The sequence below is a fragment of the Cicer arietinum genome, chromosome 7 (genome assembly GCF_000331145.2).
Source record: "Cicer arietinum cultivar CDC Frontier isolate Library 1 chromosome 7, Cicar.CDCFrontier_v2.0, whole genome shotgun sequence".
NCBI lineage: Eukaryota > Viridiplantae > Streptophyta > Magnoliopsida > Fabales > Fabaceae > Cicer > Cicer arietinum.
In genome coordinates, this window is record NC_021166.2 from 59,513,546 (window position 1) to 59,529,391 (window position 15,846).

A 15,846-nucleotide genomic window follows, 5' to 3' on the forward strand; every position below is an offset into this window, starting at 1 on the left:
TCCCTACTGTCTTCCAGTTGTCCTTTTGCAAGTCTAACTAAGCTAGGGATACGGTTTTTTTATATAGTAATTTTCATTTAAACAATCACAATCAACAATTCACAAATTAATTTTGTTTATCTTTGCAAGTTCATAAATAAATTAGTTCTAAGTTGTTGACTTTGGCCAGTTAACAGATTGTACGGATATTCATATACCCTACTATATCTTAAGTAAAACCTAAAGATAAGAATTATTCCAAGAATAATTTTTATTTAGAGTGACTGCATTTAAAAATAGTTTTTTTTTATCACTGTTAAATTAATTATTTTTATTGTATAAATCAAGTCAGTATATTTTCATAAAATCTTAAAAATATTAAATACTTATTGAATAAATTCAATTCAACTTCTAATATAATTTTTTAAATACAATATTTTTATTAAGAATAATTTTTATTTATATTTATAATTTGGAAATAATAGTTTTATTTTATTGATTAGATCAAATTTTTAATTTTTATAAAATTTTAAAAATATTTGATATTTTATCAGAGTGAGTTCAATTCAATATATAATTTATATTTTAAAATATTAATTAAAATATTTTATAGCTGTTGATATCTATTTTTTATAACTTTTGTTGTATGCATGTTATGATAATATAAGACATACTATCAACTTTTTTTAATATATACGAAAAAGCAAGAGGGACTATAGGCAAACAACCTAGAGGCAATTTCTTTTTATTGTGTATATTGTGTTGCTTTCCTGTTTTTGATAAGTGTAAAATTTACCTATAAAATGATATATTTTAAAGACACCTATTCATATTTCTTAATAAAAATTATACGACTTTTACCTCTAAATTTTGTATATAATTAGTTTTTAATAAGTTAATCACGAGAAGTATGGTATTTGTATTTTTATTTTTAAGGTAATATAAATCTTCAGTTAGTAAATCACATTACAATTTGGAACGAAAAAGGATTGCATGGACATGGGCAGTTTGCTTAACAAATTTTTTAATGGCTAAGCGGATTTGAGGCGGTTTGGCCCGCTCCTTACGTCAATCTAAAGAAATTCAACCTCATTAAGTAAAATTGCACTAACTCAAACACTATATAAAACAAAGTTGCTAGCAACTTGGAGGGTTCATTGTTTCATTCAGAAACAAAGATGAATTGAACTAGAGGTAAAGCACTAGAGAAGGTTCGGGATTCATCATTTGAAGCCAAATTTTACTCTTTTTGTATTAATTTTGCAAGGCAACCATAACAATGAATAGTTAAACCTCTCTTTGATTGAATTAGATGTAATCAATCACAACTCTCATTCTCATGTAACTCTTTTGATTTAGATATATATTATAGTTATTCATCAATATTAATGTTTATTCTCATTCTTAATATTTATTACGACTTGATTACTTCATAATTTGATGTTTGATTGGAAAATACTCTTTAGATTTTTATTTAAGACAAACATATCTTGAATCTGAATTAAAAGAATAGATTAAAGTTTAATAGTCTTAAACTGTCAATGATTAATTAATGCTACCAATTTAATTAAATTTTCGAGGAATCGATGTCAAAGCAATACATAAAATTTCTTATCGTGTTGAAGACTTAATAACGTTTAAATAGTGACAATGATGATCTTGATATTTACATAAATGTGTATAATTAGTCATTAGGATACCTTCTCGAGAAGGTGTATCATGATGTCTAATCCCTACAAATGAATCTTAATATTATTTTTAATATTTTTATTACTTTTTACTGAACAAATCCTTTAAAATCTTTCACTTAGAACTATGTTAACTGTTAGCTGGATACAATAATTCAATACTTACTTTTTTATTAAAAAAAAAACTACATCAATATGCCAAATCACTTGTTCATGTGTCTCATTTGCTGTCTGTCACCTTTAGCTTTAGTACTAATATAACTTTCTTTAATTTTTATTAATATTTTAATTGACATCAATTTGACACCTACAACCTCAAATGATGTTGAAATACTATCACAAATTCTCATCAAAATAGCTATGGTAATACTAAACTGGGGATTTGGATCCCCTCCTTCAAATTCTTTTTATTGCATCCTTAGCTGCAACAATTAGAAAAAGAAAGAAAAAAAACGATAACCCTCAAAATAATTGTGAATAGAAAGACATGAAAATAATCTCATAATTAATGGAATGTGAATGTGAATAGAAAGAGATGGAAAAAATCTCAGAATTAAAAGAATGTGAAAGATCAAGAAACATACAGGAAGTTGTGGCGAAATTCTCTACAACATTCGATTATATTTTCATTTATATTTTAGACCATTAATTTTTTATTTTCTATTCGAGATCAACTAAAGATGGCAATAAATTCAAAGATTCCCCCCCTTTTTTTTTATGTCAACAAAAAAGTTGTGTTCACATCTTGCTCTAATTATGAGGTCCAGATCAAACTCTTCATAGCTACTAAGTTACTTTTATATCTCTTTAAAAAAAATATTTAGTTTATTATAAGTTAAAAAAATTTAAAATTTTGTTAAAATATTTACTATTTATTATAATTTTTAAATTTATTTATAAAATATTATTTAAAAATTTAAAATTAATAAATAATTAAATATATTTTATTTTGTTATGAACTAAAATTGTTTGTCATGTAAAAAATAACTATGTGATACTAATAATTGTATTTTTAATTTACTAACATCAAACTTAAAAGATCAAAATTTTAGTTAGTTAGAAAAAATTTATTGATACTTTCACAATTAAGTCACAGAATTTTAAAATTTGTTATAGAATTAAGATATAAAACAATCAAATAATTCCTTCGCGAAACTCACTGATGTCTTCTTCGGCCCTTCGCATCCGAACAAACACGTCACATGTCTTTTTTTTTTCTTAACTAAATCGTTGATCTATTAAGCTGCGAAGAAATTCCAAGACACGACGTCGACATAATAATTGACTATGTTTTTTGTTGACTTTTTATTTATTTTGTGATTTTATTGTATTTTATTTAAAATAACAGTTGCATTTAACAATTGTATGTAAATTTAGATTTTGATAAATATTTATTAAAAAATAAAAAAATAAATTAAAGAGAATAAAAATTTTAAATTTATACTTATTTATTTAGATGATTTAAATTCATTTTCAATATCCTATTTTTAAAAAGTTTCTAATATGCCCTCACATTAACAACAAAAACAAAAAATATCATGGAGATGATAGTTCACATATGTTGTCCTTGATTTCAATTCTAATAACAATAATATATAATCGATCATTTTTAAATCTCTCCATTTCATAATTATTGCAATACATTATAATCTTTAGTTTTTTCTCTCTCTCGGACTTTGTCTATTGTAAAAAAAAAACTAAGAAAAAAAAGAGAAAAATTATTATCATTTACATCATTTTTGTAATGACATATATTTTATTTCTTTATTTTAATCAATCTTCTTTTATTAATAATATTCATATTTCTTCCAAACAATTTGAACAATGATTGCTTACGGAACACTTGTAGGAAAAAATAATTCTTTATAAAATCACAGATGGCACTTTTGAATAGTCTTCATCTCTTTGATTTAAGAAGTTAATTGCCTCTCTCTTGATCTTATAGTTAGCTACGAGTGGCTACATACAAACTAATTATAATCGGGAAAATAATAGCAAATTGATTCAAAGAGTTTTAAAAAATGAACAAACTCGATTTTTATAGATAAATAGATTCAATTTCAGATATTTTTTTTATAAAAATAAATAAATAAAAATACGGAACACAATCACTTACTATTTACTTAACAATTTTATTAAACCGATGAACTCTTTGTGGCTCTAACCTCATTAATTAATTAATTAGTAATGTTAAATTTTATTATGTTATATATTTTGATGTTATTTAGTTTGTAATATATGAATTGATGTAATATTTTTTGTAAGATTATGTTTTTTTTATAGACCTGATATCAGTGGATACCAATTATCTAATACAATGCAAACTATCCAAATCAACCAAGCCGTATACTACTTTAATATTTAACTTAAAAATCGACAAAAAATTAAAACGCAATTAACCCCATTGAGTCAAAAAAAGAAACTGTTGCGAGTTGACGTTGTAGTTCTTTTGTTTTTATTTGTGGAAAAATATCGACCTACAAGCATTACACAATTTTGCTTATTAATAAAATAATGCCACTTACTATTTTTCCTTGTAAATTAGCATGCTTAACGCGTCAAAGTCAACTTGCAAACTCCAAAGAGCATCTCAATGACTTCACAATTCAACAAACAAACAAACAAAAATAAAACTTCTTCAACATCAATTTTGGTTGAAACATGGAACACATAAACCTCATCAAACCAAACTAATCAAATTCTAGTATTCCTCAAAAAAATAAAAATAACACATCATCATCATCATTCATCTAGCTAGCTATCACACACACACTAAAACACTTTCTTATATTTTTTTATGGCTTTTCTAAGTCATAATAATACAAATAATTTCTTCATAGCTATACTCATATTTTGCATCTTTCGTTCATGTTTGAGTTCTAATATCAAAGACACCATTACATCATCTACATCAATAAAAAACCATGAAACAATAACCTCAAACAACACTGATTTCAAGCTAGGATTTATCACCACTTCAATAAATTCAACAAACCTTTACCTAGCAATTTGGTACATCAATGAAACCAACACCATTTGGATTGCTAATAGAGACCAACCTCTCAAAGATTCATCCTATGGTTTTGTCACAATTCACAAGGATGGCAATCTTGTAATAATGAACAAACAAAAGGGTATTAGTGTTATCCTATGGTCAACAAATATTTCATTCTCAAATAGTATCAATTCAACAGCACAACTTGATGATTCAGGAAACTTGATTTTGAGAGACATAAATAGTGGATCAAAAATTTGGGATAGTTTCTCACATCCTGCAGATGCAGCTGTACCAATGATGAGAATTGCTTCTAACAAAGTCACAGGTAAGAAAATAGCTTATGTTTCAAGAAAAAGTGCTTCTGATCCTTCTTCAGGACATTTCACAGCGAGTTTAGAAAGATTGAATGCACCTGAAGTTTTTATTTGGTATGATAATAGTCCTTATTGGAGAACTGGTCCTTGGAACGGACGAGTTTTCCTCGGATCACCAAGAATGCTAACCGAATATTTATTCGGTTGGCGATTAGATCACGACGACGATGGAACTGAATATATAACTTATAATTTTGCTAGCAAAACTGCTTTTGGAATCCTTACTTTGACACCACATGGAACACTTAAGTTGGTTGAGTTTGTTAACAAGAAGGAAATTCTTAGTCTTGAGGTTGATCAAAATGAGTGTGATTTTTATGGAAAATGTGGGCCTTTTGGTAATTGTGATAATTCAACTATACCAATTTGTAGTTGTTTTGATGGTTTTGAGCCTAAAAATTTGGAGGAATGGAATTTGAGAAATTGGACTAATGGTTGTGTGAGAAAAGGAGAATTGAAGTGTGAGATGTTGAAAAATGGATCATCAACTGAATTTAAACAAGATGGATTTTTGGTGTATCATAACATGAAAGTTCCTGATTTTTCAGTGTCTAATAATGCAAAAGTTCCTGATTTTTCTCAAAGATCAGATGGTGACCAAGATAAATGTGGTTCTGATTGTTTGACTAATTGTTCATGTTTGGCTTATGCATATGATCCTTATATTGGTTGCATGTATTGGAGTCGAGAGTTAATTGATTTGCAAAAATTTCCTTACGGAGGAGTCGATCTCTTCATTCGCGTTCCATCAGAATTTGGTATATTTCTTCTCTTTTTATTTATTTAGGAGCCTTTTGTTTCAACCTATTATTCAATTCCTTTTCTAAATTGAGAATTTGAGATTAATTTTTTTAAATATCTTTAAGTTTGTATTTTAATTAAAATTTAAAATCGCAGCCGCGTAAGTGTTTGATATTGTAGAGAATCGTATTCAAATGTGACTAATGAAGACATGACACATCGAAAAAAATTTATTTCACAGTCTAAAATGCAATTGTAGAACTTTTATTAAATACCTTGTTTTGATATGGTGAATAATGTACAGTTGTAGCTAAAAAGGAAAAAAAACACAAGAGTGTTTTAATCGTTGCCATTGCTGGAGTAATAGGAGCATGTATCTTGGTTATATGTGCTTATCTTTTGTGGCGGAAATGTACCGTCAGGCATACAGGTAAAGTTTCTTTTGTTGCTATTTCATACTTAAATTGAACAAGATTGATATCTTTTATACCAATAATTTTTTTTATAGTATATGCATTGGTTTGATCACAATAGACATGATGAACCTAATCATCTATATAAAAAGGGAGAAAATAAAAGTGAGGAACATTATTAAAATGAAATATATATGCTTTAGATCCTTAGCAACATGCATTTATAAAGATTTGTCACAAAGTGAGATAATGCTCGTGCTCAATAGTTTTTGAGGAATGGAAAATTAATGCAAAGCAAATGTATTGAAGACACTTTAGGATATGTTTGGTAAGGTCAAAAAATAAGTTTATAGCAGATAGGTTATAGTGTTTAAGTTAATAACTCTATTTAGTAACAATTTTTTATCACGGATTTATAGTGTTTTTCCACGAACTTATAACCTTTTTTTTTTGACAATTTTTTATTCCTAAAATAGCCTTTGTATAATTTTTTGTCCAATTATCTTCAATTGATAATGATTCGGATTATGAATCGTGAATTGGTATGTAGCTAGTTTGGAATTTATTGCTTATTCAAACTTATAGCCTAGCTGAAATATTTAGCATAATATAATGTTACTATACTATTAACTTTATTGTTGCTAGGTACCCTTTAAAGAAATTGCAATTGTGGTGGGGTTACAATTATTTATAAAAATGTGGTTGATGTTATTGCAATTATGTGTCCAAAAAAGGGTGGGACTCGACATGTAGTTTTGTTTTGTCGTGAGTTTTGGTGAGGTGGGGCCTGAGGGCAATCTTTGTGTGTGTGTGTGGGATAGGGGATGTCCTTATTTCTTCCAAACGGTCCATTTATTGGTAAATCATATCTTTCAACTTTTGGGTCCATGATCGTTGATATAACTTTATGAAAGCTTTTTCTTTAATCTTATCATGTTTTATATTGCCAAAAGTTTTCAAATAATATCTTCGGAATGATTAATTTAGATGTATTTTTTTGTTAAAGGTGAAACACTGATTAATATTTTTTTAGATAAATTTTGAATTTATTTGGCCTAGGCAAAATTTGTTTTTGTTAACAAGTATGAAATGCATTCAGGAAGCCAACCTCGAAACTTGATTATGAGAGAGCAGAAGCAAATGAAATTGGATGAGTTACCATTGTATGATTTTGAAAAGCTTGAAACTGCTACAAACAACTTTCACTTTGGTACAATGCTTGGGAAGGGAGGTTTTGGTCCTGTATACAAGGTAATTTTGTATGTCAATTTTTGTATTATATAGCATTAATTCAATATTGAAATATTTTTCACATTATCTAGGGAATAATGGAAGATGGTCAAGAAATTGCTGTGAAAAGACTCTCGAAAACTTCGGGACAAGGATTAGAAGAATTCATGAATGAAGTAGTTGTGATTTCTAAACTTCAACATCGCAATCTTGTAAGACTTCTTGGTTGTTGTGTTGAAAGGGGAGAACAAATGTTGATTTATGAGTTCATGCCAAATAAGAGTTTGGATGCCTTTCTTTTTGGTTAGTTCTTTGCCTCTTTTGTACTCTAACCTCAAATTAAATTAAATTTATTAGTTCAATTTTTAATTAGAGGTGAGAATAGGTCCACTCGACTCATAGGGGCTTACTGTCTAGTGTATGTTTGGTTCAGACTTTTTTTAATACAGACAAGATCAAGACATTTAAAAAAATATATTTAGTTAAAAATGTCACAATATAATAAGTCTTTTAGTCCTATTAGACCAACCTATTTAAGTAAATATAAATAAATTTTTTTACTACTATAATGATTATATTAAATTTTGATCTTTTTGTTAGATATTCAACTTTTAGTAATTTACGCATATTAATCTTATTTAGTTTTTTATATATTTAAATATATTCTTATAAAATAGAATTGAAGTATAATATGTTTAAAGTCATATTCTTCAAAATGTCATATTAAATATCAAAATAGAACTTAATTTCTTTAACATATTAACTTGTTAATCTATTTAAAGATATGTTTGATTACTTATTCAAAAATATTAAAATGAAATAGATTTTTAAGCACACTAACTAACTATATCAAACTTATATCAAAGCCAGACTCAAGTCTAAAATGTAAGCCTATGACAGGCCACATACCATGCTTTGAATTTTTTAACATGTCATACTCAGGTCTAACAAAGTCTAACTCAGCTTAACCTTTTCACACCCATATTTCTAGTACATTGAAGAAAAAAAATCTCTATATGCTAAGTAAAGTTTTCCGAACATTCTATAATTTAATAATTATCATAAGCACTTACTTAAGTGTTTATAAAAGTTTATTTGTACTTAACTTATAATATAAGCACTTGATATTTTTGGTAACTTTTTTTAATTAACCTTAATCATTCATGAATTCATCAATAGTTTGATATATCTCGTCCTATATATATATATATATATATGCCAACTAAATTTAAAATCTTACGTAGATAACTTAGTGCCACAAGGTGTTTTTTAGTTTATGCACAACTTATATTCATTGCCTCTAAGATTGTATCAATAGTTTATACAATATCAAATATGTTTCTCCCTCTATATATATGTCCACTAAATTTAAAATCTCATGTAGATGGTGCAACAAGGTGTTTTTTAGTTTATGCACGACTTATATTCATTACCTCTAAGATTGTATAAATAATTTACACATAGACGCTTGATTATATTTTAAATCAATGTCACCTTAGTATTTTCTGTTCAATTCAACTTTCTTAAAGTATCCATTTTTTCATCACATTCATATATTCATTATATTATTTTTAGATCCACTACAAAAGAAAATTTTAGATTGGAAAAAGCGGTTAACCATAATTGAAGGAATAGCTCGAGGTATACTCTATCTTCATCGAGACTCGAGACTAAGAATTATACATAGAGATCTAAAAGCAAGCAACATATTACTTGATGGCGAGATGATTCCAAAAATATCAGACTTTGGTTTAGCTAGAATTGTTAAAGGTGGAGAAGATGATGAAGCTAACACAAAAAGGGTTGTTGGAACTTAGTAAGTAGTCTCATCTCATTTGACATTATGATGTTGGAACTAATATTACAAATGACTTGTTTAATTGTTACTTATGTGTTAACCTAAATGCAGTGGTTATATGCCGCCTGAATATGCAATGGAGGGGCTTTTTTCTGAAAAATCAGATGTCTATAGTTTCGGAGTTTTATTGCTAGAGATTGTCAGTGGACGAAGAAATAGTAGCTTTTATCACAGTGAAGATTCACTTAGCCTTGTAGGCTTTGTAAGTCTATATATATATATTCCGTTCACCTAATGTGTTAACAATACACTCTCAAAACACACTATTATCGTTTAAAATTTATGCAAGTTCTATTAATTTATGTGGATCAATTTTATGTGATCAATTTTCTATGTGACTCATTTTCAAAACGAAAGAACTTACGTAAATTTTAACTAATAATAAAAAGAGGGTTAACAATTTCAATATTATTATTGTAATAATAATAATACTATTTTATTTTTCTTATTATAGGCCTGGAAACTATGGTTAGAAGAAAACATTATATCTTTAATAGATCCAGAGGTATGGGATCCATGCTATGAGAGCAGCATGTTGAGGTGCATACACATAGGACTTCTTTGTGTGCAAGAACTTCCAAGAGAAAGACCAAGTATATCAACTGTAGTTTTAATGCTCATAAGTGAGATTACACATCTTCCTCCTCCAGGAAAAGTTGCATTTGTTCAAAAGCAAAATTCTCGAAGTGCAGAATCTTCTCAAAAAAGTCAATCTAACTCAAACAACAATGTAACTCTGAGTGAAGTCCATGGTAGGTAAACAATATGCATGGGATCAACAATGTCATTGTCAAACAAAAAATATTATTGGATCATAGTTTACTCAATTTTGTCATTACAAGTTTATTTCCTATTTATTAATTTGGGAAGAAAACTTCTTGTATCACCCTAAATTGTTCCTAAATATAATAATACATTTTTTATAAAAAAATATGTATATAATACATCTACAATTTATATATGTAGTATAATTCACTTGAGTCCCCAATAGATGACTTATCGAATGAACAATCACAAGCGTTTGAAATTCAATTAGATGATTCTATTTGGAAATGGTGTTGGATATGTTGTTGAAAGGTGCTTAAAAATAATTCTTGAAGGTTGATTTGGAGTTTATTTTTTTAAATGAAGGTTTTTTTCAATCTTTTATATCAGGCCAGATAACACATCGCAAAAAATTTAATCTTTGAGTAGGTTTGAAATTCTCTAAATTTAATTTTAACAAAATACATATAAAATTTATTCATGTCAAATAATTCCCCAAATTTATTATCAACACAATGTAATTTACACTAAAAAAATTAAATTACCCTCTAAAATTACTTAATCTTATAAAACTCCTTTTTGTCCAAACACCGAATTGTCAACAGATTACTGATATCAATTCGCTAATGAGTAATGAAAATAAATTGTTCAACTATTCCATTCATTTTACTCTACCTTCTGCATTAGTGTTATTTTATTAAATTCCAGCTACAAACGTATATCCCAAAAAAGAATATAACACAGATAGATATGCGTACAACTCTGTAAGACAAGTTCTGTAGCAAGGGACATGCAAAACTCTGCATAGACAAGGCCAACTTAAAATGATTGTATGTTTCAATTACAAAAGCTAAGCACAAGCTTAGTCAAATTGTCTCATATATATAGATAGACCATGGGGTGTTGTAGGGACGAAAAGAGCTTAATTAAGATTCTCATTAGAGACTTAACAAAATAATGTTCCCCAAAATAACAGCTAAAATAATATCTAGACCCCACTAGAAAACAAACACTAAGGTGGTGTAATTTAAGGTTGTAAATAAGGAAATAATAAAAAGTTGCAGTATTAGCATCTACACAAAATGAAGCAACCAACATATTAATTAATAGGTGACTTTGTGAGACAAAAGTTAGTACTTAGTACCAGACAACTTTCACTTAGCCTTTAGTTCTCATAATTGTGATGCTACCTTTTCCCCCTTCTGTGCGGATTTTTGTTTTACCGACCACAGGCTTCCCTGAGAAGGCTGATTTGGGGTAAGCAGACGGATCATCGCTGATTTGCTTTGATTTTGAAGGAGGAGGAGTTCGAATGCGCTGATTGATTTCCTTCAGAGTTACATCTCCATGGGCACCACTTGGTTTAATGAAGGCAAATGGATAGGCCACAGTAGAAGCCAACTTTGTGGGTGTCCTTATAAAAGATTTCTTACCTAAACATGAGAAAAGAAGTCTGAATTTGGTTTCATGTCAACAAATGTCATAAAACAAGTTCTGAATTCCAAGTATGGTATTTTATGGGAAAAACAAGCAATGTAAGCAAAAACCTAAGCTGATTTAAGGTTCAATGTCATAAATCAAAGTGATAAAGAAAACTAGCTGACTAAACAAAATTGATAAAAAAAAGTGGCCAGCTACACAATATTTAGGAACAAGTTTTGATTCTTCAAAATGAATTGAGATCCATATACTAGGATTCATGTCCAAAATAAATACGCACAACGATTCTTATTTGCATTCAATCTTGTTTTGAGTCGAGATACGACTTGCATGTACCATAAGATTATGACAACCGTGCTTCTCACATCTTGTGATAGCATCGCAACATAAATTAAGTAGTTACTTGGTAGAACTAAACCTAAAGAGAGACTATTAAAGGACAATGTCAAACCTTTGAAGACAATATTTTTAGGGGTTCGAGTGACATGCTGCGTAACCACATTTTGTTCATGTGATGGTGTGATGTTACACAACTCTGCAGGAGAAGAAAACTTTTATTAATAAAAGTCAATCCACAAAGGAAACGTCAAGAATGAAAATATTGGTAGAGAAGTGTATAGAAAACAATGTAATCTACCTGCAACATCAATATGCACATCATCTGCTCCTGAAAAATTCCTGATTCGTCGAATAACAAAATTATCAGATTATTTTGTATAACCAACCATACAGAAAAAATCAGCGGTCGAAAGAAGCATACAAATCATCAGGACTGAAATGCATCTCAGCATCATTTAAGTAGTCAGTAAGCCACCCTTCAGTAGATTCAAGGTCAGGTACATTTTCCACTGCATAATCTATGTGACAATTTGGAAAGGATCAGAAACAAATATCCAAATCAATTACGGAAACTATATCCCAGTTAAAAAAAAGGCAGAGTCCTGCTAAAGGTCCACCTGATGCTCCAGACATCCATTGTGAAACTTCTGGAAAAATATCCTTAATTGAATCATCCTTCCCCTATATACATAAAAATGAAGTAACAGTTATAAATCAAGACAAATCCACAACTTTATAGCTAAATCGTTATCTTAACTAGCACTCAGACGGGCACTCCTGTGCCCGTCTGTCCGCTTTTTAATTGCTCTAGGGTATGTTAATCTTAATAATTTTTGTGTAACTTTTATTTTAATTTTAAATATTCTTCATTCTCTTCCTTTCTTCTTTTTTGTCTCTTGCTCATAGATGATTTTTTTTGTTCAATGGTGGTTACTATTACATAAGAAGTTATAAAATACTAAAGGATATTTTTGGTAGAAAAATAGGCTACACCAAATTAGCCTAGCCCCTTTATATTGTGTATCGATGTGTAGATTATGAATACAACATAAGAAAAGAAACAATTTTGTCGATCGAACTAAATTACAAAAAGACTTCCCATTGCTGAGGAACACACACACCCATGAGTCCATGACCACAAAAGGGACTCTAGAAAAGAAGTAACATACTGTTAATAATGATTTATATTGAAGATAACAAGATTTCAATAAAAAAAACCTCATCAACAAAACTCAAGTTTGATATAGGATTATCTGTCATCCCAAACATTTTAAGTAAACAGTGTTCTATATGAAGTCATCATGTGCTCATAAATTTGAATTAGTAAGAGGTGGTAAAAAAAACAAAGTCATCAATCACTTTTCACTAAGGATGGTTATAAAGTCTAACTCTAAAATCAGAAAAGACAAACCAAACAAAAAGAACTTGGATACACAATGACAATGTTATGTACGAGTCGTGGAAAATGTTATAAATTGTTGATGGAAAATAATGGCAGCAAGCGAATAAAATCAGCCATATAAAAATGGCGTTGGGGCCTGGGGAAGGATCCCCTACCCTTTATGCTGGAAAGTCAACTATCTTTGTCTCTATCTCTCTCTTTAATGTATTCTCTCATCCTTATCACACCCCACATTTAATTGCCCTAGTCTCTCCTCTACCTATCTACAGGCATTGTGTCTTTCGCAGAAAAAAATCAGGGAATCCATTTCCATCGTGGCAGACGGCGGATATAATAGGTGTTGCCGCCTATGGCAGCTGGCACAGCATTTTCCATGTCATAACCCCATTACAGAAATTTGACAATTATGGTTATGAGTTATGACATTGAAAGACATTAAGCATTTCCTTTCCTAATCAAGAACATAATATCTACATTTAATGTAATTTACTCAAGGAAATCTTCACATAATTGCAGTTTAGCACAAATCTGCACTTCTTATGTCTTCTTCATGTCGTAATAACCATCAAGCATGCTATAAGTGTGAAAAGATAATCCTGAAAAAATAACAAACACTAACATTTTTAAAACACAGTGAAGATGTCTCCATGTTGGAGAGAGAATGATCCCTATCTTGGTTGTTGAAGTGTAGCATACGCCGCCTCTTGACTTGAGAATTCTCCCTACATTCTTCTAGTTCCTTTTCTACATTTAAGCATTAGACAAGGTTAATTAATAATAATAAAGGAAAAAGATTCAATTTATTAAGTTGCATGTATTAAAAAGACAATGTCAACAAACGAAGATCGAACCAATCAAGAGTACCCGAGTTCGAACCCTAATTAGAATAATCTTTGGTTAGACGTACTTACCTCCTAGCCTAACTCTAGATTACCGTAGCCTCTTTCTCATGGGAATCGGAAGGTTAAGACCAAAATAGACAATGTCAACAAAAGTTGTATCCTAGATAACCGTGTTATCTTACCCCCATTATTGACATTATATGCCAAATCACCACAAGCCTTGACCGGGGTTCTTTCATCATCAAACATGTAGGAAAGATCTTCTTCATTTTGAGGCACGTCATTCCACAGCTCCTCGGAAATTTCTGCGGGAAAAAAGAAAGTTTTCTCAATCACTAAGTATAGAACATTTAACTTAATGTTTCGAGAGTCGCAAGGGACTTACCGAAGTTGGAAGTCTTCTGGAGACAATAACCCTCCCCATGCCAATTCCATGGCTCCCTAGCACCATATGATATATATCAAACAAGCAAATGCCATATTTGTGATGCAGCATTGCAAAAACATTAACAAATAGTAAAATCAAAAGTGATTTAAAAAACACAATGAAACACATTACAAAACCAATTTAGAAGATCCACAAAAGTTACCAACACACTAACTCAGTACTCAACAACATTTGTAACATCACAATCAGCACCGTATAAAGGCGAAAATCGACAATATGAAGCTAGCAATTGAACCATCAGATTCTACATTAGAAATTAAAGCAGAAAAGGAAAAGAGAAAACAACAATAAGGAAAAAGGGGCTTAAACGATGAACCAAAAATTCAAACAATGACGCATATCAAACAATCTACATAACAAATCAAAACCACCGAATCAACTAAAACTATTTTCTGGCATTTGATGAAATACACAAAGCAACACAAAAATAAAGACCCTAAAAACAAAAACCACACACAATATTATTATTATTTTTAAAAAATTATCCATAACAAAAAAATTTAAAATGAAGGAAGCACCGTATTATTTCTCAAACAAAACATCAGGAAGAAAAAATAAAACCTAGAAGTTGAAACACATATAAATGCATTTGCTAAATCAATCACAACAAAAAATAATAAAACAAATAAATAAAAAAAGAGTGAAGAATTTACTTGTGATTGTTGTTAGAATCCATGATTTGAGAGCAGCAAGAAAGAAGAAGCAAGTAGTAATTTGAAGTGAATGATGACAGTTTATTTTTAATTTTGATGGTTCTAACAACAAAGAAAGAGGCAGAAAAGTAACCGTTACAGAGTGAGAGAGAGATCGGTTTTGGTGTAGAGATACTTCACACACTCACTCCGTTTTATTTGCTTGCTTCGGATGTCTGTGCGCTTTTTGTGTTTGTAGTGTTGCATTGCATAATAACTTAATTATTTTTATGACAAAATTTCTAAACTATATATATATATTATATCCACGTTCCACACAACACATTGCGAAAACGCCGCCCCCACTATATATCCTCTCTCGCTCTTTTTCCAACCCTTGTTTTTCATTTTTATTTTTACCCGATTTTCTATTTTTATTTAGCATCTAATTAACATATAAGTAAATATTAATACTTAGTTTTTTGAATTTAAATATTAAATCTCCTTCTTATAATTTTTTATAACGTAAAATTGATTCATATCATAGTGTATTATTTTTTCTCTTTTATTTTTTTTAATTATTTATTATTTTTTCTGTTTTCTATTTTTATATAATTGATATACTTTTAATTTTCAGAATTAGTTTAAGAGAAAAGAAATATCTAAAAACATGGGAAGGTATATATGGTTAGAGACT

At 29.2% G+C, this 15,846-nt stretch overlaps 2 protein-coding genes across 3 annotated transcripts; one reads left to right on the forward strand and one right to left on the reverse strand.

Annotated features, from left to right (window-relative positions):
• Positions 1-4,282: 4,282 nt before the first annotated feature.
• LOC101511872 (G-type lectin S-receptor-like serine/threonine-protein kinase At1g11300) lies at positions 4,283-10,271 on the forward strand. Its single transcript, XM_004516254.4, has 7 exons — positions 4,283-5,797; positions 6,085-6,210; positions 7,293-7,444; positions 7,516-7,726; positions 8,999-9,239; positions 9,333-9,483; positions 9,736-10,271. The coding sequence occupies exons 1-7, from the start codon at positions 4,465-4,467 to the stop codon at positions 10,039-10,041; spliced, it is 2,520 nt and encodes an 839-aa protein (XP_004516311.1). The 5' UTR covers positions 4,283-4,464; the 3' UTR covers positions 10,042-10,271.
• Positions 10,272-10,851: 580 nt separating this feature from the next.
• Positions 10,852-15,447, reverse strand: LOC101512191 (protein XRI1-like). Of its 2 annotated transcripts, none has more exons than XM_073363768.1 (9): positions 15,171-15,447; positions 14,455-14,510; positions 14,252-14,374; positions 13,847-13,966; positions 12,443-12,506; positions 12,247-12,343; positions 12,124-12,164; positions 11,938-12,021; positions 10,852-11,479 (listed from the first exon to the last, which is right to left on the reverse strand). In XM_073363768.1, the coding sequence occupies exons 2-9, from the start codon at positions 14,491-14,493 to the stop codon at positions 11,205-11,207; spliced, it is 843 nt and encodes a 280-aa protein (XP_073219869.1). In that variant the 5' UTR covers positions 14,494-14,510; positions 15,171-15,447; the 3' UTR covers positions 10,852-11,204. The 2 variants fall into 2 exon arrangements, with proteins under 2 accessions (XP_073219869.1, XP_004516312.1); XM_004516255.4 differs by having other exon boundaries at positions 13,847-13,971; positions 15,171-15,444.
• Positions 15,448-15,846: the final 399 nt, after the last annotated feature.

What these genes read in the sequence shown, in the direction of transcription:
- LOC101511872 (XM_004516254.4), top strand. Translation starts at nt 4,465, where the DNA reads ATGGCTTTTCTAAGTCATAATAATACAAATAATTTCTTCATAGCTATA. An exon ending in ATGTACCGTCAGGCATACAG is followed by an intron (nt 6,211 to 7,292) that starts GTAAAGTTTCTT and finishes AAATGCATTCAG; the next exon opens with GAAGCCAACCTCGAAACTTG. An exon ending in CACTTAGCCTTGTAGGCTTT is followed by an intron (nt 9,484 to 9,735) that starts GTAAGTCTATAT and finishes TTCTTATTATAG; the next exon opens with GCCTGGAAACTATGGTTAGA.
- LOC101512191 (XM_004516255.4), bottom strand. Translation starts at nt 15,193, where the DNA reads ATGGATTCTAACAACAATCACAA. An exon ending in ATGGATGTCTGGAGCATCAG is followed by an intron (nt 12,344 to 12,442) that starts GTGGACCTTTAG and finishes ATTGTCACATAG; the next exon opens with ATTATGCAGTGGAAAATGTA. An exon ending in TGTGCATATTGATGTTGCAG is followed by an intron (nt 12,022 to 12,123) that starts GTAGATTACATT and finishes CTTCTCCTGCAG; the next exon opens with AGTTGTGTAACATCACACCA.